A 21,293-nucleotide genomic window follows, 5' to 3' on the forward strand; every position below is an offset into this window, starting at 1 on the left:
ATTATAAATATAAAATATGGATAATAAACATATAAAATACATTTTAAAATATATACATATGCATTTTAAAATATATACATATGCATTTTATACATTTATATATATACACAGTCCAATATATTTTGCAAGTTCTCTGTTGTATTTGTGTGTCGCCATGGAGACACCACATGAGGAGTTTACACACAGCCTTTTACACCAGCACTTGTTCGTGGTCACATTCCTGGACGGAACAAATTCCACAAAAGTTGCTGACAGCCGCCGCCGACCTCGAAGAAGCTGAAGACTGAGCTGGTCACGACGCTGCCTTCGGAAAAGACAAACGCCACATGCCACTGCCCGCCATTTGTCTTTGGGGGAAACTGAGACAACATTCTGTGTGTCGAGGTCAGTGGTTTGCAGCCTCGAGCCAAGGCACATACACACAAAAAAAAATATCACTATAAAGTGGTGCCTTGAGATACAAGTTAAATTTGTTTTGTAACGCAAAAGACTCCTCCCACATGATATTTCTCCAATGAATGCTATTGACCTCACTGCTTGCTCACAAATTGAAGTTAATAATTATAGTATGTACCTTCTGCCATCTAGTGGAAAGACTTGGGTTTGTTCTGCCTGTCATATGATGTCGCTGGCGTAGATACATGAACAAAGGGACCAACAAAACCTCCGGAAAGGTTCATTGATTTGATCTGTTTATTGTTTTAATGTGCTGTACTTTTCTTGTTTGTTTGACGTAGAAATACTTCTTGACATTTTGGGAAATGGGCTTACTGTTTGTAACGTTATTTTGCATGGGTAACTGCTATCATATAATGCGATGCATTGACTAGCTTTATAATCCTGGAAATGATGATGCAGCATCCAAAATTAGCAATTTCTATCTTTCTCGTATGCTAGAATATGCTAACTGCGCCGGAGTGGCGTTTAATATTTCCCGAATGGACAAAATGGTCCTCAAGTCTGTGTACTCTTGTTTACTTATTTCACACATTTTTGGGGAGTGTTTTGTGAAATGTTTTCATTGGGGGTGAAACCCCCAAAATATTTTTCAACACACAAAAAAAGAGCATTCTGATGAACTGCCTTCTATGACGTTTAGTGCTGCGCACAATTCAAAGCGTTCCCAACTGCCGCACATATTCTGAATAATTCTTTCATGCTTGTATTTATTTTTTTCACTCTTGACTTGAAGACTATACAGTCCCCAAAGGAGCGACCGAGAAGAGGAAGTTTGTTGTAATGGTGAAGCTTCACTGATCCCAGGTGGCCTTCACTACTTAAAAACTTGAGTGAAAACGTCCTGTGGTGTGTCCTATGGACCAGAAATCACTGTGAAGATGCATAACGGCGCCTTGTTTTCGTCCCTTTTAAAGGCCAGTTAAGAAATATGTGGGATTTTAAGAAAGACTTTTCCCACATTGTCACAAAAAGCTGTTATTTTTAAACGACTTGTCTCTTTTTGTATATTCCACACCATGTCTTTTTTAAAATGAGAATCGTGTTTTAATATTCTCCATGAGTTTGTGTGTGTGTGAATGCACTGCAAACATTAGAAATTGAAATAAAATGACATCATACCCTTTAAATGCAAGATTGACGATTTTTTAAATATATTTTATAGGGGTTGGGGAGGTGAATTCAACAATGGACCCCGCAATGTAAAATGTAGATCAGCATGTCATCCACCCCACAGGGTGGCACTGTTTTCTCTTCTGTTTGAACACCAAACCGGAAGTCTACCCAAATGAAAAAAGTTGAAAATTCATTCATGCTGTGTTCGTTGACAACAGCTGTTGTCTCATTTTAATAATAGCGACATATTTGCGTGTTATTAATGCTTTTAAAATAATTTTAGTTACGGCGGTTACAAGTGACGAAAGGCGTTTCAAACTCGGAGCGCGCCAATCACGCTTCCTTGGCTAGCTATGTTGTAATGTTTGCTAAGTGAGGCCAATTTCGCTTGGTTTTTATCAATATTATTGTTTTTTTTTGTATGAATTTAAATGGAGGAGCACAAGGAAAATATTCACGGCAAGGACGTGAACGTGAAGCTGTCAAATGGAGACGACGACGATAAGGTTTGTAACGTCCGCTAGTTATGTTAGAGTTTAGAGTAATATGTTGCACAACGGTATGTCTGTCCGTTTAGTGTAAAAACAGTACTATAGTTCTGGGGGAGAAAAAAAATCCCGATGACCACTGCAAAATTAAGCAAAAAATAAAAAACTTGAACTTGACTGTCAAGTATTGATTTAGAAGCCAACTCTGCTTGCTTTGCTTTTGCCCAAATCATAACGACGCGTCAGTTTTTGTTTTATTTTTATGTTGAAGACGATTTGTTACCATTAATGTACAATTTTCAAGTGATCTTCTAGCAAGGATGAGAGATTTTGTGAGTTAGAAGTTGCACTGTCCTGGAGAATCAGAATCCATTTTTATTGACTAAATAGATTGAAACAAGCAAAGATGTTGTCTGTGGCAGTACCAGTAAAAAACAAAAAATACCCTGAAAACGTAACAATTTGGACTTTGTGTAAAGTACAGTCTACAGTGAGTCATAAATTCAATAGTAACTACCGGTAATCAACAAAATAATTATTACAGCGCTAGAGCAACAAATACAGTAATCATAATGGTACTCTAGAGATGTATTTTATTCTTTAACGTTTTACTCTCCTTGAAAAATACTTGCTTATTTTACGAGACGTCTCTGAATAGCTACACAAGGTCGGTGTGAAGCTCTTTTAAGATGTTTTTTTCTGAAAAATTAGATGTCTTTGATTACATCATTTGTGCATCTCCTTTTCCTTTGATAGTTTTAGGAGCGCCTTTCAAATTCAATTCAATTAACTTTATTTATCTCCCAGGGCAGTGGTGGGCAAACTCAGTCCTCGAGGGCCTCGAGTTCTACAGGTTTTGGATGTTACCCTGCTCCAACGCAGCTGATTCCAATCAACAGGATCGTTATCAAGTTTATGCAGAGCTTGCTGATGAGCTGCTCATATATCAGCTGTGTTGGAGAAGGGAAAACATCCAAAACCTGCAGGACTCCGGCCCTCGAGGACCGAGTGTGCCCACCCCTGTCCTAGGGGCAATTAAGAAACAGCAACAACTGAGCAGCGTTACATTTAAAAGAAAATAAAAATAATATATAATGTTTCCAATAGTGCCGCTCTACAGTGCGGCGTAATACGATAATTAAAAATAACACCAAACTAGTTACACGCTGATTAGACAATAACCGTTAACATGATGTCAAAACTGGAGATGACTGCCTCCAAATTCGGTATGCAGGAAAAAACCCGTAAGTGTCCATTTGAATTTCAATTACTAGTCAACTGAGTTTGTGCTCTAATTCTTCAGGTTAAGCCCAGCAGCAGCATCTGCCCCAAAGAAGACGCTCCTCCTCAAGCGTCAAACAGTGACTTCAGCCATCCCGTGTACAAGGAGATTGCCTTGGCCAACGGTCACATCAACCGCATGTCCAAGGAGGAGCTGCGCATCAAGCTTTCTCAGCTCAAGTTGGACACCAGGTAGGAACAAACACACTTGACGACTTCTCCACAGGAGAAGCGGCGCTAACGACAGTGTCGCGTCACTTTGGTGTTCTGTGGACGCAGAGGGGTAAAGGACGTGATGAAGAAGCGACTGAAGAGCCACTACGGGAAGCAGAAGCTGACGGCCGCCGACTGCGGGCCGGGAGACGTCTTCTACGACTACATCTGCGTGGTTGACTTTGAGGCCACGTGCGAGGAGGACAACCCGCCGGACTTCCTGCACGAAATCATCGAGTTCCCCATGGTGCTCATCTGCACGCATACCTTGGAGATTGTAAGAGGAATATATATATATATTTTTTTAAATAAAGACTGTTCTCCATCACTAAGCGCCTTCATCACTTAACACTTTTTATCTCCTCAGGTGGGAACGTTTCAGGAATATGTCAAACCCAAATTCTACCCGACCCTGTCAGATTTCTGTGTGAAGCTCACGGGAATAACGCAGGTCTGTTTTTTTTTCTCTTTTGTGATCTCTTCAGTGTCTTAATAATAATAATAGTAAAACAATTACAATTCTTAAACCTGCAGATCAAAGCTTTAAGTGTAGAGAAGAATTCAAAGCATGGTCATATTGAGTCTATATCTGCCACACATAATGGACATATTTAGTGCAGAGGTGCTTTTAAATGCACAGGAATTGGCCTAATAAAGTCTTCCATTTGGTTTTGTTGAACCCGCAGATACCGTGTACATCCTCCAACATTCATTTTACACATTAAAGCTTTGGTGGAATTAAAGCAACACTAAGGAACTTTCAGTTTATGTTGATTATGCCATATGAATAAAAGCGGTAATGTTATGCCTCAAGGAAGACCATATTTCCCATGCGGACAAGTGCATCGTGTCAATTTTTAGCTCACGCCAGCGAGTGAAAGCCGGGCCAATGTTGATCCTTATCTGGGTAGCTTTCCTTTTTGCGTTGACATTAAAATGGACTACCTTCTAAGGGATGGGGAAATGGGGAAGTGACGTATGCCATCAAGCAGTCAGCACATTAGTCATTTCTTGTATGGCAGTGTTCCCACCATCCTCCTCAAAGTTGCTTAGTGCCAGTAAAAAAAATGATACAGCCCCCTCAGGCCATGGCAAAGGTACCATTCAACTCCCAAGTCCATGAAAGTCCAGAAGTGTTATGAAAATATTTTATCACGGTTGAAAAGTTCCTTAGTGCTACTTTAAATAGTCAATTGTGGATATTTGTGTTTTCATGCACTAGGACAAGGTGGATGCGGCCAAGTCTTTTCCGATGGTCCTGAAGCGAGTTGTGAAGTGGCTTGAGGAGAGGGAGTTGGGCACCAAGTACAAATACACGTTCCTCACCGATGGGTGAGTGGCGCGCTTTTGTTTTCATTTCACTGAAGCTTGTTGGAAGCTTGACAACTTTCTCTGGCCTTGTCCAGCTCGTGGGATATGAGCAAGTTCCTCAACATCCAATGTCGTGTCAGCCACATCCGATACCCGCAGTTTGCCCGCAAGTGGATCAACATTCGCAAGTCCTACGGCAACTTCTACAAGGTTTGAATTTGACATAGAAGCGCAGACCTCCAACTGTTAATAATAGTGTAAAAACTGGGAGGGTTTATTATTATTATTATCATTGAGCATTTGTGGCAATATACAAAATACAGACATGTTGAAGACTTGAATATGAAATGACAACATTATACAAAATCTCTGAATTATATATCTTCTGCTTTAAAATACAAAATATTTTTTCTTGCTTTAAAAAAAAAGAAGTTAGTTTTGATTGTCAATGCTCTATATATTCATGACAGACAGAAGAATTGAAATGCTCTTCCTGGCTCTCTAGTAACAAAACTCTCGCTATGTAAAAAATAGAACTAAGATGTAAACTCTCTCTATATAAAACATAGAATATTTAAAATTTGTAGAAAGAGTTACATATAGAGTGCATTAGTTCTATATTGTATAAAGTAATACATCTTCCCGATTTTCTACATCTTTTGAGCATTTTAATGATAGTTTTTGTGCCATTCTTTTAATTAAAGGGGAGGTCAACCTTAAACATTTCTTCGCAATAATATGTTATATGTGACCTCACTAGTCTTATTAACCATAATACAGTATTTAGACTGTATAGAAAACATTGTCAAGAATTTTTTTTGGGGGGTTGACTTCCCCTTTAAGTAGCTAGCCACTTGAAATCTTAGCAGTATGCCTAACGGCCAGCAGAGGGAGACATGTACATGAGAAAATTGATTTATGTCCTCAGTCAACATTTTCCTACAAGTAAATCAAAAAGGACTTCCCACTCGTACGATCTGGAAGCCGTTGGCGCGGCTCCTCTTGGTGCTTTTGACAGGAAGCCAGTAACACGCTGTGTTCCTCGCCAAAAGGTTCCGCGCACACAGACCAAGTTGAGCACCATGCTGGACAAGTTGGGTTTGCAGTACGAAGGCCGCCCCCACTCGGGCCTGGACGACTCGCGCAACATCGCCCGCGTCGCGCTGCGCATGCTGCAGGACGGCTGCCAGCTGCGCGTCAACGAGCACATGCCCGGCGGCCAGTTGCTCCCCGTCCCCAGCTGCGCGCCTATGGAGGGAGCCCCGCCTCCTCGCTGGCCAGGCACCCGCAAGTAGGGAGACACCGGGACGTGCTGATAATGAGTTTATTTTTTATTTTTCTCATCTTGACACTTTCGGGGTCACACGCCGCCACAACACCAGCACGGAATGAATCCGCACGTGATGCTGCCTCATGTCCATAGACAGCATTTCGTTTGGTCAGAATGTGAGATGTAAACATTGTTTTTTTTTGTATGATCTAATTCATCAGGAATAAACACTGCTGCTAAAGTGGTTGTGGGTCTAACTTTATTTAGAACAAAACAAAAACTTTCCTATAATTGCTTCAAATGCTTCAATGGTTTTATTTGGGAATCAAAAATATATATATTTTATTTTGCTCGTACAGAAAATACATGTTTTTGGTTAAGTAAGAAACAAAAACTCATTCCAAGAGACCTCAAACATTTGATCAATCTTATTAATACTGTACCTCTTGGTTCATTTAGTCATATTATAAACTACACGACTCACAAAGAGTAGAGGGATATTCTTCTTTGAGTTGAAATTTCAGCTCAACTTCTCTAAGCATGTGAATGCTCATGTCCAACTGTTGAGTTTTTCAGGACTTTATGTTCTCGAGCGAGGAGCTGAATAGCAAAATTCCCAAGAGTTAGAAATGTCCCCCCGAAAGCGCAATATCCCGAACTTTTTGTGAGTAGTTTCTGCTCAATTGTTCACACTTTGGTTTTGTGGCACCGAGGTCCGTTTGGTGTGTAGTGGTTTCCTTCCCGACTCCCACACTTAACTGCAGAAGAGTCAAAATGGCGGCTACAGCTGCCTCACTCGTCAGGTCACATGTCCGCTCGGCCCCTCGCTTATCTCACAGGCATGTGCTGTACAGCATCACCTTGTGACTGATGTCGTCCAGGATGCGGCGGGCGGCCTCCTCCAACTCGGCCATCTCTGTGGCTTTAGCCTCAAGGATTCTCTGGTTGTCCTCGTAGGAGCTCTCCAGCTCTGTGAGCACAAAATGGTCATTTATGACTTCGTCAACATGGTAAGCATGACTGCAAACGTACCTTGCAATCTCTTCAGCTGGCTGCTGCTCTGAGCCAGCAGCTCCTTTGCCTCCTGCTGCAGCTGGTCTGCTCGTCTCCTCGCCTGCAGCACCGACTCCCCCTTGTCCTCCACCAGGTCCTCCACCACCTCCAGCTTGTCCTTCACCTCCGTGTCAAACTCCTTCACAGGCGCAGACTTACGCGTCACACACAGAGAGAGAGAGAGACTAATTCATGTGAAGCGGCGTGTTTGTGCGCCACCTGCTGGGCCTCGTCAGCCGCCTCCTTGGCACGTTGGCTGATCCAGTCGGCCGTCTCTGCCGTGCTGTTGACCTCCAGCTCGTTCTGCCGTAGGAGGCCAACCTCGCGCTCCAGCTGCAACAGCCGGCCTGTGGTGTTTCCGAGACGCTGCTCCGATGCCGCCGTCTCGGAGTCCACCTGAGACACACACGTGGATGTCTCACCAAAAAAGTGTGACCACCACACACTGCAGATATGATGCTCACAGAAAGTAGCAGGTCCAAAGTCCCCTTTGTGTTGTTCCGGGCCAGTTGGATGGCATCCATGGCAAGGTTCTGAGCACGCTCAGTCTCGTCCAGAGCCATCTGCACCACTTCTGACCGCTCTTTCAAGTCTGACCCGTACTTACTGGAGGACAGACAAGAGCAGATCAATACTCGGACAACTCGGGATTCAAGTCTCGTTCCCAGTTAAGCGCGCTTCGTACTTGGCGGCCTCGGCCTGCTTCAACAGCTCCTCCGCAGCTGTCATGTCGTCGGCGCTTTGGCTGAGGATGCTCTCCACGTTGGTCAGAGTGCTGACCTTGTCCTTGATTTCCCTGGTCAACTCCTGCAGCTTCTCCGTCGACGTGGGCATCTCCAGGGCTAAGACCTCATTGGCGACCGCCTCGATGACGGATGCGTTGGCCTTGTCGTCTGCGCAGTTAACAACGTGCCTTTAGAGCTGTTTTGTTTTGGATGATTATTGAAGCGGCGCCACTCACTCGTGAGCAGGTCTCTTATGTCTTTGATGAGGCTGCGTAGTTTCTCGTTGCTCTGCTCCACTCGCTCTTTGCTCTGGTTGGATTTGATCAGCACCTGCTGGGCGTTAACTTTGGCCTCCCTTGCTCGATTGCTGGCCTCCCACACCTGAAACCAAACGTCTTTCCTGAAACAACCTCAGCAAGAATGATACATGTTGCCGACATGTCCACTAACCATCCTGGAGAGCTTGTCCACCTCCTGCATGGCTGCCAGGATTTCCTCGTCCAGCTTCTTGGCTGACTTCAGAGCGTTTTGGGATGTCACAACGAGGCCTTTGCATCCTTCGCCACCACACTGGGGGGCACCGGCCACATCCACGCAGCCCAACCCACCGCATGGAGAGCCGGTGCACTCGTCAGCTTCAGCCGCACCACCACACATCTTCAGAAGACGAACGAGTGACTCGTTTCTTGAGAATGTCTTAGAAAATATCCCGTTGTGAGTTCTTACCGTATCGCTGAGAGGTGACAGATCCAGTTTCTCCAGCTCGTTCTTGAGCTTGTCCAACTTCTGTGTGTTTCGCTGGTGCTTGCGATCAAACTCCTTCTGGCCGCCACTCAGCTTTTCCTCGGTCACTTTGCGAAGCGCCGCAGACCGCTCCACGGTGTTCCCAGGATCACTGCAGGAGGCATTGACTCTGATTTCCGCTCTCACTGACTCCTCGTTTGCCTCTATGATGGTGTCCATTGCACCTAAGAAATAAAACCACAGGAGCACATCAAGTTGTTGTGCTGACCATTTTAAATGTTGAAGTAAGTTGAATTTTCACCCTGTAAGTTGGCGTTCTTGGCATCATACACCTGCTGCCGAAGCTCCTGGACACGGCTCTGCAACTGGTTTGCCTGCTCCGTCAGCTCGTCCAAGTTGGTGTCGGTGGTATTGGCATCACTCTGGAGGACATTCAAGGTCTCCTCTGTTGTGTTAAGCTTCCCGTCCACGTAGGACATGACGCCGCTGAGGAAGAGATTCCAATTGGGGCACGAAAAAACTTTTACCCAATATGGTGTATTTTGTCCAAAATTTGGACATTTTGTAAGTGTGATAACTACGTTGTTTATAATTTTATTTTTTTTACTTTCGACCACTCAAAATGTTCATTAACATATATTAATTAAAACAAATAATTAAAATATATTAATGACAATTATAATTAAAAAATGATGGTTGGAGTCAGTTTGAACTCAAACATGTTTGGACAATCTAGGTGAAATTTCAGCTCCCCAAGTGATTTCTTAATATGCTTTATATATGATAATATTGTTATTAATAAAAAAAAAATAATAAAAATTTTGTACAAATACAATTAAAATACTTAATGGATAGGATCTGTGTGTGTGGACATACGTGATCTGGTGCATTAGGTCCTGGATCTCCTCTAGCTTCATTACTGCAGGGTTCATCTCCACGATCTCCTTGACAGCCTTGATGTTGGTCTCCAGGCTGGTTACTAAGTCTTTGTACGGAGCTGTTACGCCACTCGTCTGCATCTCCGTCACCTTTGCCTCCAGTCGTCGCGTTTGGTTTGTCAGCTCTTCCACCACAACGTCCCATGTGGCGAAGCACTGGTGACAAGGCTGGCAATCAGGAAACTCCCCCTGATAGCCCCTGGCGCATTTGTCGCACCGTGGGCCAGACACGCTCTCCACGCATGTGCAGTGTCCGGTCGCCCGATCACATTGCTCGCTGGAAATCCCGCGAACGTCGCAGTCACAAGCTGCCAAAAAAAAGGAGGACAGACAAATAAAGACCACAGTCATGTAGACATCTCCTCAGGGAGAAAATGGAGTTTCAGCTTTTCCTGTAAATAAACGACATCATCCTGACCTTGAAGGTCAAGCTGACCCTCCTTTACTGCCCCACAAGCTTGCAAAAGAAGTTAGAGTGAAGGAATGCAGGCTTCTTTTTCTCTTATTTGCCTGATGTTAGGCGTTTTAAGGTGAAATAGGTTTGGAACGTGCGCGGGGGCAGGGGCTCCTGTAAATCACAATGTACAGACAAGTTGGACTTTGAAGCTGGTCGTTAACAGCGCCTCTCAAATGTTGGAAGCTTTAACTGTCTCTCTCACATACTGTAAGTGATGACTTCAATCTGTATGCTCAGTACCGGCCAGCAGTCCCGCATAGAGTTTTAACGGCTTGGATTAACCTTGTAGCGGGAAAAATCGTTAAGGATTCATGGGTCTTGTGGGTGTTACTTGGATGACGAAGAAAAAAAAACCTGAGAACCCTGGGAGTTCTTGCACATCTGGTTCTCATGAACAGAGAACACAAGGTCATTGCCGGAGCCAGCAGCCATTTGAGTGTTGTCTCGTGATACCACTTAGCTCCTCAAGGGGCAAAAATGAGACTTTTAAGTCTATAAACTCTAGGTTGAAAATAGACTGAATAGCCTTAAGAACACCACGTGGTGGGTGCAAAAATGGTTCTATTTGTTCATCAACTGATATGAAGGAACTATCCTTCTCTTGAGTTTTTTTTTTTTTTTTTGCCATACCGTGACACTTGACTTCTGGATTCCCCCAGAAGAGCTCCCTGCATTCCCGACACGCCCTGCCACCAAAACCTGGTTTACACGAGCATCGTCCTGTCACCTAGAAGTCAAAGCAAACACTTTTACAATATAGTACAAAAATGTGTAGTGTCTTTGTATCAACATGTTGACCACAATGGACCTTTGTACTCCTATTGTGTATTCACGGGACTTCCTTCCTCTGATGGCGTGCAGCCATGACCAAAAAAGATACTTGATGTCTGTGCAGGCTTGTGTTCCCGTGCGTGTGTGTGTGTTTGTGTGTTTGAGCAAAACATCAGAGTGCAAAGAGAGAGCAGCAATTCCCATCCAGCTGGACTCTGAACATGAGAACATTTCACCCCCCACCCTCTTATGATTACCGTACATATGTCACCACAATACTGTTATTGAGAATTTTAAGGATTCACAATACAGACCTCATCACAGGAGGAGCCAAAGGAGTGGAGCGGGTCACAGTCACAGTGCTGGCAACCCGTCCCGCTCGCCATGTTCCATGTGTCCTGAGCGCAGCGCTCGCAGTTCTGGCCCACCACGTTGGGGAGGCAGGCGCATTGGCCGCTGTGCTGGTCGCACTGGCACTCGTCTGGCAACGAACACGCATGTGGTACTGTGCCCGCGGGCTGGCACATGCACTCTGCAAGACAACCAGTCAAGCTTAAACGAGAATTTGAGGGAAGAATCAATAACCACCAACCACGCTTTTGGCCACTCACTTCTGCAGTTTTGAGTGGCCGCATTTCCATAGTAACCGGTTTTGCAGTGCTGGCAGGCATAGCCATCCGTGTGGTACAGACACTTGAGACACGAGCCCGTACGAGCGTCACAGGACCCGGGGTCTTGCATGTTAATGTTGCCGTTGCACTGGCATGCCAAACAACGGCCGCCGGGCACCAGCGGATTGCCAAAGTGACCTGGGGCACACTCATCACACCTGGCACCTAAAGGAAGCGGTAGGAGAAAACAGGAAATGGTGTTAGTCAAAGGAGCTTTCAAGTCATATCGTATTACAGAGCATTTTGCACACTTACACAAAAACAAACGTAATTGTCACAATGTAATGTGTGCGCTATACCTTTGTAACCAGCGCTGCACACACACACCAGATGGTCTGTCCCGTCCTCCATGTAGCAGCTGTCAGCAAACTGACGTGCACTGCGCGGGCCGTCAGGGCACAAGCAGGGACGACACTGGCTGCCGGAGTCCAATTCAGGGTTACCGTGGTAACCATTCAGACATCTGTAAGGTTAAAGCGACGGCATTAGATTCACTCAGTTGGGTCAAAAATAACTTAAAATTGGGTCGAAAAGGGACCAACTCAACTTTTTGGGTTATTCAATTAAAATAACACAAAATTTGGGAGGCTTTGTGGGTTATTATTGTCATTTTTACCCAAATTTTGGGTTGAATAATTCAAAAAGTTGGGTTGTTTTATTTTTCACCCAATTGATTTTTTGGGGGGAGGGGGCATTTTACACAGCTTTTTGGGTCGATTGAATAACCCACAAAACAACCCAACAAACCGGGTTGCTTTGTTGGTTATTATTTCATCTGACCCAACGTTTTGAATTAACATTCAAATAGTTGGACCAAATTCAGTTGCGTTATTCAATCAACCCCAAAAGTTGGGTCAAACGAATAAATCACAAAATAAGATTTGTGGATTATTAATTTCATTTGTTTAATAACTCAAAACTGGGTCGGTCTATTTGAACCCAATTTGGGTTATTTTTGACCCAACTGTTATTAGAGATTTTGATTGAGCTAATTTACAGAAACGCCCCCCAACCCCCCCACTGTACCTCTCACAGTAGTGTCCGGTGGTTAAGTCTCGGCAGCCTTGACACTCTCCGGTCTTGGGATGACAAACGTCACTGTGGCCATTACATTGGCACGGTCGGCAATTAGGGAACCCCCAAAAACCCGGTAGGCAGTGAGCACACTGGCGCCCTGTGGCCCCAGGAACGCATGTGCACTGCCCGGTTGTTTCGTGGCAAAGTGTGCTAATTGACCCTTGAGGGTCACATTCACAGACTGAGGCAAAAAAATACAAAGTGTTACCAAGTCTGGAAATAAACAAGCAGGAGAACCTCCTGAACTTGTACCAAACACTTACGCCTGCATCCGATGGGGCTGAAGAGGAAGGTGGCGGGGGCGCATTGGCCACAGTTCCTGCCGACCACTTTGGGTCGACAGTGACACTGACCTCCGCTGGGCTCACACACGGCGCTGACGGAACCTTGCGGGTCACACTCGCATGCTGGGAAACAAAACACTGTTCGTGAAGCTTATTCTTTTGTTCCAGAAACAGGATTATTTTTGTGGCCAAACGTACGCATGGCTCCTTTGTGAAGCAGCGCCGAGACGCTGAAAATGTACTCGTTACAGATGTCTGTCATTGGGCTCTTGACCACGCTCTGGCTGCTCTCCAGGCAGCGGTAGCGCTGGAATGTATCCCACGCTGCTTCACCGTCTGTGCCGAGGAATATTTCCAGCTCCCGGACCCGGGGCATCAACACCAGCTACAAAGAGAAACGGGAGTCTTGCTGAACATGTCTCAAGGCTGCATTGCTGATGCTTCAGTGAGACTTACAGAATCTATGAGCGTATAAGGGTTCTGCATGTCGCTGTAGGATGAGTAGAGCGGTAGGCTGAGGTGGACTGTGTAATTCTGCCCCTTCTCAAAACACACGGGCGTGGGCAGTAACACATGTCTGCGGGAAGCAGGAAATAGGTGGTGAGGTGGAGGTTCATATTGAGTTTATAGATGGACACTTAGGTCGTGGTACCTTGAACCAGGTGGCAGAGAGACGTACTGCTCGTCTCCATCACTGATGGAATTACCACAATGGGTAGAGTAATTGGGAGGGTTGAATACGGGACGTTGGACTCTGAAATCGACCTGCTCCCACTGCTCTGGAAGCTGTGGTCAAGCATCAGTTCTTGGTCACTCTCTGTGATTAAAAGCATAAACGTCAGTTGAAAGAAAGTGAAGCTAACCTGTGGCTCGTAGCGGATGAGAACATCGTAGTCCATGGAGTCAGGGATGTCGTCCATGTTAAACTCTAAATAGGCTCCCTCTGGTACGTTAGCAAAACCCATCCCAGTCCATGTGGGGCTGCGATCCAGGGGGTATGGTCTATGGACCACTGACACACCCTGTCAGACAGGCACTCGTTTTTAGATGTTAACGTTCTTTACAACAAGATGTTGGTGGGGTCTTGGTGTGCTCACAGGTCCATGTTTGGCTTCCTCGGCCTCGTAGGTGTAGTGGTCCAGAGCGATGAAGTAGAAGCCGGACTCAAGTTGGTTGCAGCGCCGGCCGAACATGTGCTCCCTGCATTCGCACTGTCCAGACACCGGGTCACAGCTGTGGAATGTCACGGTCAGGAATTATTTCTTTTTTTTACCACTGTAATGGAGAATTAGTGGCCGTACTTATTGTTGATGGCCCCTCCCTTGTCGCAGTCACAAAGTCTACATCCATCCATGTCATTGGAAAGACCCCAGTGTTGTGGCTATGGTAGAACACATAAGTCAGAAAAAGACTGACTGGGAGTGACAGACATGAGCCCACTTAGGCTTCCTACCAGACACTGGTCACATTCATGTCCGGTGACCAGGCGCTTGCAGAAGCACCTTCCTGACTCCGAGTCGCAGGAGTTGCTTCCCGGTAGTGTTCCCAGTGGGTTACAGGCACAAGCTGCGAGAGATGAGAATGGGAAAATCATGTTCAAGCTTGGTCATGGAAAGTACTCTCTGTGGACTAGAACACAACTTTTTGGTTGTCTTCATCTTAGCAAGACAGTTTAGACAACTTTGTGGGAACAATGGTTGTTGGCAACACTTTTTCTGTATCCTATAGCTTCACTTCCCACTTCCTGTTTAACCAGGAAATCCCAATACTTAAGTACATACAGTTGATTTGGTGTTCCTACCCAGGCAACCATGCGGGCCTTCTCCTAATCCGTAGTGTCCATGTCTGCAGTGGTCGCAACGCATCCCCTCAACATGTGCTTTGCAGCGACACTGGCCTGAAATGAGTCCGGCCGCCACATCTGTCCTGGCATCGCAAAGCCCCCCTTGCAGGGATCCCACCGGGTCACAGTTACAAGCTGTGGAGAAAATTCTGATTAGAGATGACTTCAAGCAGTGAACAACGGCAAGGTTAACGTACGCTCGCAGACATTGGGGTCCCGCAGGTCTCGGTTTGGGTGCTGATAAAAGAAGGGAGCACACTGCTCGCACTGGCGGCCCACCGTGTTGTGCTGACAGTCGTCGCACACGCCGCCGCTGACGTTTCCTGTGGTCATGTAGACGGCCATATCGAAGTGGCAGGAACCGGAGTGCTGGTTACACTCGCACCCTGGAGAGGAGACAGGGTGTGTCCAGGTTTTGGTGTTCTTTTCGGAAGGTTGTTAGAGGTCGTTCCAAGTCTTACTCTTGCAAGCATGCGTGTTGCGGCCCTTGGCAGGTCTCCAGGGGTGGTCATGATAAAAGTCCTTGCATCGCTCGCAGTTGAGGCCCTCGGTGTTGTGGTTGCACACGCACCGCCCGTGAACCTACACAACACACTCATCAGAACGCATTCTTGTTGTTGCCGCTGGATGACCACACGTGCCACCCACCATTCCCTCGGACCCCGTCGGTGCTCCGTCGATGGGGGCGCACTCTGAGGCATGTCCGTAGCAGAAGCAGTTGCCCCGGACAACCATGTCAAAGAGGGCGTAGTAGTACTTCTCGGTCACCTCCTTGCGCCGGTCCAGCAGGTTGTCTCCCAGTGTGTGCAGTTTCAGGAAGTTGACACGCAGGTTGGTGATCTTCAGCATGTCTGCAGACCAAACAACACACCACTTATAGAAAACGGGCCCCCAACAGGCTTCTGATTGTCTGAAGTTGAGTTCTGTTTAGGAGCTACAGGTTTTCATGTTGACAGAGGTTTTTAACGTTGTGGACAAAGATTGTTTTGAGTCGGGGGGAAGTCATGTGTACATGGACATATCCGCCACCACATGCGAAATTCCTTCCCAGCGTTTTCCTCCCGTTTGACCTCATTCCCCAGACTACATTTGCTGGAATTTTCTGATCCCTTCCTGGAGGGGTACGAAGGAAGTGCCCTGCTCTCCAGTGGGGTCAGCAGTCAAGTGAGATGAAAGTATCTCAAGAACATCTTACTCTGAATCCTCAAGCTGTACGGATCCTCGATCTCAAAGGCAGGGTCCAACACCCGGAATATCACCTGGGAAGGTGAGGGAAAATCCATTTGATTGCGTCAGTGACATCACATGCTTATTTCATTTTGTTTCATTAAACAGACCTCTCCCTCGGTGGAAGGTTCGATGTCTGAGTAGTGCGAGTCGCAGATGATGTCGTCCACCTTGACCATGGGCCCTGGCGACACGCCGGGGAATGCCGTCCGGCAATCGTAGGCAAAGTAGCGGTACACCTGCCACGTCTTCCCGAAGTCCATCGAACGCTCGATCACCATGGCGGCCGGTCGGAACGTCTGAAGGTAAGCGATAAAACCGCAGAAGGTCACGCACAAACGCAACACATTGAAATGTCGGGTGATGTCACAAGGCAGCATTAATCCAGCTGGCTGCCATCACCCTGATGGAATGATACCATTTTACGCCCTGCTCTCTTCCCATCACTCAGCCACATTCCTTTGCCACAGCTGGCCCTCGCCGACTATCTCACGGGACCCTTCCCACCATCGATGTATACATGTGTTAGTGTGTTGATGTGTGTGATTGCGGGTTTGAAAAGTGGCACCTTAAAAGTCATGATGAGGTGAGTGAAATGAAACTCTGCCTCCAGGTCCAGCTTGATGGTCACATTCTCCACACCTGTACACAGGAAATGAATAATGGCACTTCTTGTGTGGAGCGGCGACACACAGCTGGCGCACTTCCTCTAACTCACATTAACACATTTGAAATATGTAGCACACATCTGTGCTCTCAAATCTAAACACACCAGTATGATTAACTACCTCCACCAAGGGGGCTTTCTGATGATGTTATAGGAGGTTTATGGAAAAAAGGATGCCTATTCTAAATATTACAAATAAAATAGCTACATTTATATCCTTAACTCATTTGCTCCCAAAAACATGTAAATAATTTTTAAGTTTTTACGCCAGAACATACAAGGAGGCTTTGATGCAGCCTCTGAACTGCAAAGAATGGTTGAAGAAATGGTAGTTATTACACAAACGGCCAGCAGGTGGCAGCAGAGCAAAGGAAATTAACCAGGGCCATGTTGAAAAATAACCTCAATTTCTCACAATTCTAAATAGATTTGTGAGTAATGATGAAGCTTAGCTGTATTTTAATACTAATTGCTGCAAAACGGAAACAGATAGAAATAGTTTTTTTTCCTGATAAAAGAAGAGACTTTAATCTTTCGTTTGGTAGGGTTCCATGTTTTTGTAGCAATAGAACACAATATTCTGTGGGCCTTGCAAAATCAGTCAAAATCCAGTAAAACAGCCTGGAGCGAAGGGGATTGCTTCTGTGAAAATGGCTGGAAGTGAATACGTTAATATTTACATTTATTTATTTTATAAATGAATAATGCATGTAATAATTATAATTTACTATTATTAAGATTGGAATAATTACAGGAAATGAATCACAATATTAGCAGACAATTATAGAAAATTAATTTGAAAGTAAATAACATTATAGTAAAACAATCATGTATTTTACCGGTAGTAATGCAAAAAAAGTTGATATATAATTATGATTATATAATTATTATTATTGATATATATTTAATAATTATGCAATATATTTTTCATAGAAATATATATTAGAATAAGACTACTAATGTAAAAAGAAGGGAGAGAGAGTAAGTGTGCTATAATATATAACACACAGTCGGACACAATGCAGTCTTGGCCGGGTCACTGTGAGGGAATTAGGAAATCCCAAACGAAACAAACGATGCATCTGCAGCTTCCTGCTGCTTTGCAGCCATCTGCTGCGCTGGCTGCTGATCTTCTCTCAGGCTCATTCCCACCACTCCCCGCAAAAAAAAACAGATGACGGGATTCCTACTTTGGACACACTTAAAGCATTCATCGTCCATCTGTTCCCATACATTAGCCAGAGATGATATAGATTTATCGCCTGTCTGGTTTACACACTATTCAGTGCGATTGCTGCTGCACTCGCTGACGAAGATCTTCCACGTCGTCAAAGTGGACTCGCGTCTCATTATCACACCCCCTGATGTGCACTTTGAAGGACACACACCTGTTTCTCACCAGTGCGCCCCACCCCGAAACTCCCCCACTGTGATCCCCCCCATCTTCTCATTAGCCGGCTTCTCACGGGAACGCCGCGCCCGCTCCAACCCACCGTTTTGCGACTGCCACCACGTCTTGAGGCGGTTGGGGGCGAAGGTGGTGACCACGTTCTCGATGGTGTGGCTCAGCGGGTGGACGTCCTCGTCGTACGGGTCCCTGGAGTCGCACGGGAAGCAGTTGGTCTCCTCCTGGTGGCGGGGGAAAAAAAATGTCATTAGAGACGTTTGATGTGAAAATGTTTTCGCTAGATGGCGCTAGTGCAGTGTTTGCCAACATTTATAGAATAGAAATCTCACTCGAGGTTTGTAATTGCCTTTTGGTGGCAGTAAAGCACTATGTCTTTGTAAATGAAGCTCCTCAATTCACTTCAACATAGTTCCTTGGCACAAGATGGTGCCTAAAGGGCTCTCTTAACTCTTTGACTGCCAAAAACGTTAAATAACGTTTAGTAAAATCCTATGGAGGAGTGCCAAAGACGTTAAAAGACGTTTGTTTCAAAACAGAGGTGAAACTAACCATTTTCTATTGTGGATTACTGAAAAACGGAATAAGGTAGAAACAAACTTTTTTTTTCTGATGAAAGATGAGAGTCCAATCTTTTATTGGTAGTATGTGTGTTTCCATAGTCCAAACACATAATTTTCTATGGACCTTGAAAGATCAGTCAAAATGCTTAAAATCGGCTGGCACCCACGGCATCCCTTTTCTGAAAACGTCTGGCAGTCAAAGAGTTAAGCATGCGTGGCAGCCATATTGGGAAGGTACATCAGGTCTGCATCTGGTATGTTCCACAATTATTCCCAAACACAGCTGCAGCGCATCGCGGCCGCTGAACGTAAACAAAGTAAATGAACAAAAGTTTACGACAGCATGTCAGCCTGTTCCGCGTCTTTGCTCAAATATCCGCACATGAGGGCTTACGTCTATGTGAATAGTTGTGTTGAAATGGGAGAAGAGTTAACAAAATAACCCCTTGTTCCGCTCTTTTATTGCACATACTTGAAGATTGTGCTCATCCCCGGTTTTTCAACCCGCACCTCACAGTGGGTGTCTGTGTGCGAGATTCAAAAAGGACGCCGTTCACGCCAAGCGAAAAAGCCGCCACAGGCTCTTTGACGGATACAGGCTAACATTTGTGCCGCCGCATAGAGCTTTTTATTGTCGACGGGAGAATGTCTGCACTCCCACTCGTCATGACAGCGAGCAGACACGCAGCGTGTGCGCCCACGTAGGCATTGTGATCGAACCCGAACTTACACATATATTTCATGAATTGTCCTGACATAGATCGAGAACATAAGACATGAATCGAAAAGGCCTAATACGTTTAAATTTGACCCAAATGTCTCAAATCAGTTTTCCTTATTGAGATGAATGCAAATGCTTTTAATGTGTTCTAGCCTCCCCCAAAAAACTTTGTAATGTCTTTTTTTAATGAGTATAACGCATTCTATAATATTATTCTTTATCAAATCGGGTAACAATATAATCGACTCAAATTAAAGGTCATTAAATGTTGTTGTTTTGGTCACACTCTGCATCAATTGAATGAACATTGTCCTGATACTTGACTTGGCCACCTGGCGGCAGTAAGACAGATTTACAGTATCAGTACATCAGTATCAGTACATTATCTCAAGTTTGCAAATCAATGTTTAAAAAAAAAAAAAAACACCAAATGGTAGCTCGTATCTTAATAGTTATTTGGGCAACTTGTATCTTAAGGCACTACTATGCATATCTTTATAGTATTTTACAAAAGCGACTGAAACAATTTTTTGGTGTGTTTATTATGGGAGGCATTAATTGATCACTTGTGCAAAATGATTTATTATTGCAATAACAGAATTACGTTATCTGGACAATTACTCCGCTCAATATACTGTATATTAGTAATGTACATTTTGAAATATGAATAGAATGAATTAAAAATACATGTCACAAATGTCTTTTCAGGATATTTAAATACTTTAAATTAATCATGTAATCATTTATTGATGTGAATTTGATGAAAAAGTCATTTCTTATCACACCGAGCATGCATTTATTTATTTTTTTATTTTTTTACGCGCTGCTAATGTACTTGATTATATATATATATCACATTTTCAGGAAGTGTTTAAAACAGCCAAACGTGCTTGAAATTAATTTCAATTAATTGACTCATTTGGGCCTGTATACTTAATTGTATACAAACTTGAATTGCGGAAACAGTTGCTGATCATGTTTACCAAGCAAAGCAATTTATGAAAAGGTACCAGATAGCTACTTGACTATTACTACAACATCTCCAGGATGTGCTAAAAACATAAATCAACCTCCTACAAGAATTCCCCGGCCACGGAATTCTCCTCATAGTTTTATGAGGTTGCAACATAGCAACAAACAGTCAAGATGATCCATTTGGTGCGCGTATATCTCCATTTACGTCCATATGCGCTCACCTCCAGGTGTCCCACGATGCAGAAGGTTTCGCCTCCGCGCAGGCCGCAGGTGGACGAGGCGTTGAGCTTGTGGGCGCGTCCGATCAGCAGGTCGCCCGTGGCCGGGTAGCAGCTGCCCTCTGTGCACACGTCTGCCAACTCGGGGGCCTGCGTCCAGGCGGGACACCACAGCAGCGCTAAACGGCGGGATATATGACATCGTCGTCATCATTATCCCTCTGCTGTGCAAGTTATGTCCGAAAAAGTAGCTCATCACACGCACTTCCAGCTCACTAGGAATTCAACTTAAGCTTCTGAACATCCCGGCTACTGTCAAGACAAGGAAAGTGAGTAATAGCTGGCATGTGGCTTCCATTTAGAGCCATGTTGTTGTTTCCTTTGTTGGCAGTGATGAACAAAACATGACATTCCCCTCCCAGAGTTGACACTTCACTTTTCCTCATAAAACTCACCGAAAGTCATCCAAATGTGGATGAGGGGCGACATGTCGGAGCTCTGACAGCCTGTCCGGAGTCTTGATGGCTCCTGTGTAAGTGTCTCTTTCTGGTAGTTTGTGTATGAAAGCGCAGGAGAAATTCTGAGGCGTGGGAGTTTTCCTTGGAGGAGTCCGCATCCCACCACCACCAGCTCCTCCCAGATGTCAACAGTGCGCCTCCTGCTGGTGAAAATGTATTTTTTTTTTGAACACACCAGTATTGCTCAATGGCAACATGCTTGGGCAACGTACAAATTATGGGCTGAAATATGTGCCACCAGAAACTGAACCCGAAGAATTTAGATTTGAATTAGAATCGCAAAATTTGAATAATTGCATTG

At 44.8% G+C, this 21,293-nt stretch overlaps 2 protein-coding genes across 4 annotated transcripts; one reads left to right on the top strand and one right to left on the bottom strand.

Moving 5' to 3' along the window:
- The first annotated feature begins 175 nt into the window (after window positions 1–175).
- Window positions 176–6,376, top strand: eri1 (exoribonuclease 1). 3 transcript variants are annotated; one of them, XM_077543504.1, is made up of 7 exons: window positions 176–384; window positions 3,364–3,533; window positions 3,621–3,831; window positions 3,922–4,005; window positions 4,777–4,886; window positions 4,961–5,075; window positions 5,918–6,376. In XM_077543504.1, the coding sequence occupies exons 2-7, from the start codon at window positions 3,481–3,483 to the stop codon at window positions 6,158–6,160; spliced, it is 816 nt and encodes a 271-aa protein (XP_077399630.1). In that variant the 5' UTR covers window positions 176–384; window positions 3,364–3,480; the 3' UTR covers window positions 6,161–6,376. The 3 variants fall into 3 exon arrangements, with proteins under 3 accessions (XP_077399630.1, XP_077399628.1, XP_077399629.1); XM_077543502.1 differs by lacking the exon at window positions 176–384 and adding an exon at window positions 1,695–2,078; XM_077543503.1 differs by lacking the exon at window positions 176–384 and adding an exon at window positions 2,913–3,286.
- A 1-nt stretch (window position 6,377) lies between these two features.
- Window positions 6,378–21,096, bottom strand: lamb1b (laminin, beta 1b). Its single transcript, XM_077543499.1, has 33 exons — window positions 20,930–21,096; window positions 20,478–20,653; window positions 18,086–18,221; window positions 16,494–16,567; window positions 16,036–16,224; window positions 15,894–15,957; window positions 15,347–15,549; window positions 15,160–15,280; window positions 14,896–15,084; window positions 14,657–14,833; window positions 14,309–14,421; window positions 14,157–14,236; window positions 13,953–14,088; window positions 13,719–13,877; window positions 13,508–13,641; window positions 13,312–13,432; window positions 13,054–13,240; window positions 12,835–12,978; window positions 12,521–12,752; window positions 11,794–11,957; window positions 11,435–11,659; window positions 11,138–11,355; window positions 10,683–10,779; window positions 9,534–9,903; window positions 8,959–9,143; window positions 8,640–8,881; window positions 8,364–8,570; window positions 8,150–8,294; window positions 7,874–8,081; window positions 7,653–7,794; window positions 7,408–7,584; window positions 7,168–7,327; window positions 6,378–7,105 (listed from the first exon to the last, which is right to left on the bottom strand). The coding sequence occupies exons 1-33, from the start codon at window positions 20,961–20,963 to the stop codon at window positions 6,969–6,971; spliced, it is 5,346 nt and encodes a 1,781-aa protein (XP_077399625.1). The 5' UTR covers window positions 20,964–21,096; the 3' UTR covers window positions 6,378–6,968.
- Between the last annotated feature and the right edge of the window lie 197 nt (window positions 21,097–21,293).

This window comes from Vanacampus margaritifer, chromosome 15, assembly GCF_051991255.1.
Source record: "Vanacampus margaritifer isolate UIUO_Vmar chromosome 15, RoL_Vmar_1.0, whole genome shotgun sequence".
In the NCBI taxonomy this organism is placed as follows: domain Eukaryota; kingdom Metazoa; phylum Chordata; class Actinopteri; order Syngnathiformes; family Syngnathidae; genus Vanacampus; species Vanacampus margaritifer.

Excerpts from the sequence above, each read along its gene's own strand:
- eri1 (XM_077543502.1), top strand. The coding sequence starts at position 2,004 with ATGGAGGAGCACAAGGAAAATATTCACGGCAAGGACGTGAACGTGAAG. Across the intron at positions 2,079-3,363 it reads ATGGAGACGACGACGATAAG|GTTAAGCCCAGCAGCAGCAT; the intron begins GTTTGTAACGTC and ends CTAATTCTTCAG. Across the intron at positions 4,887-4,960 it reads TACACGTTCCTCACCGATGG|CTCGTGGGATATGAGCAAGT; the intron begins GTGAGTGGCGCG and ends GGCCTTGTCCAG.
- lamb1b (XM_077543499.1), bottom strand. The coding sequence starts at position 20,963 with ATGTCGCCCCTCATCCACATTTGGATGACTTTCG. Across the intron at positions 20,654-20,929 it reads CCACATTTGGATGACTTTCG|CGCTGCTGTGGTGTCCCGCC; the intron begins GTGAGTTTTATG and ends CCCGCCGTTTAG. Across the intron at positions 16,225-16,493 it reads ACCTCATCATGACTTTTAAG|ACGTTCCGACCGGCCGCCAT; the intron begins GTGCCACTTTTC and ends GCTTACCTTCAG.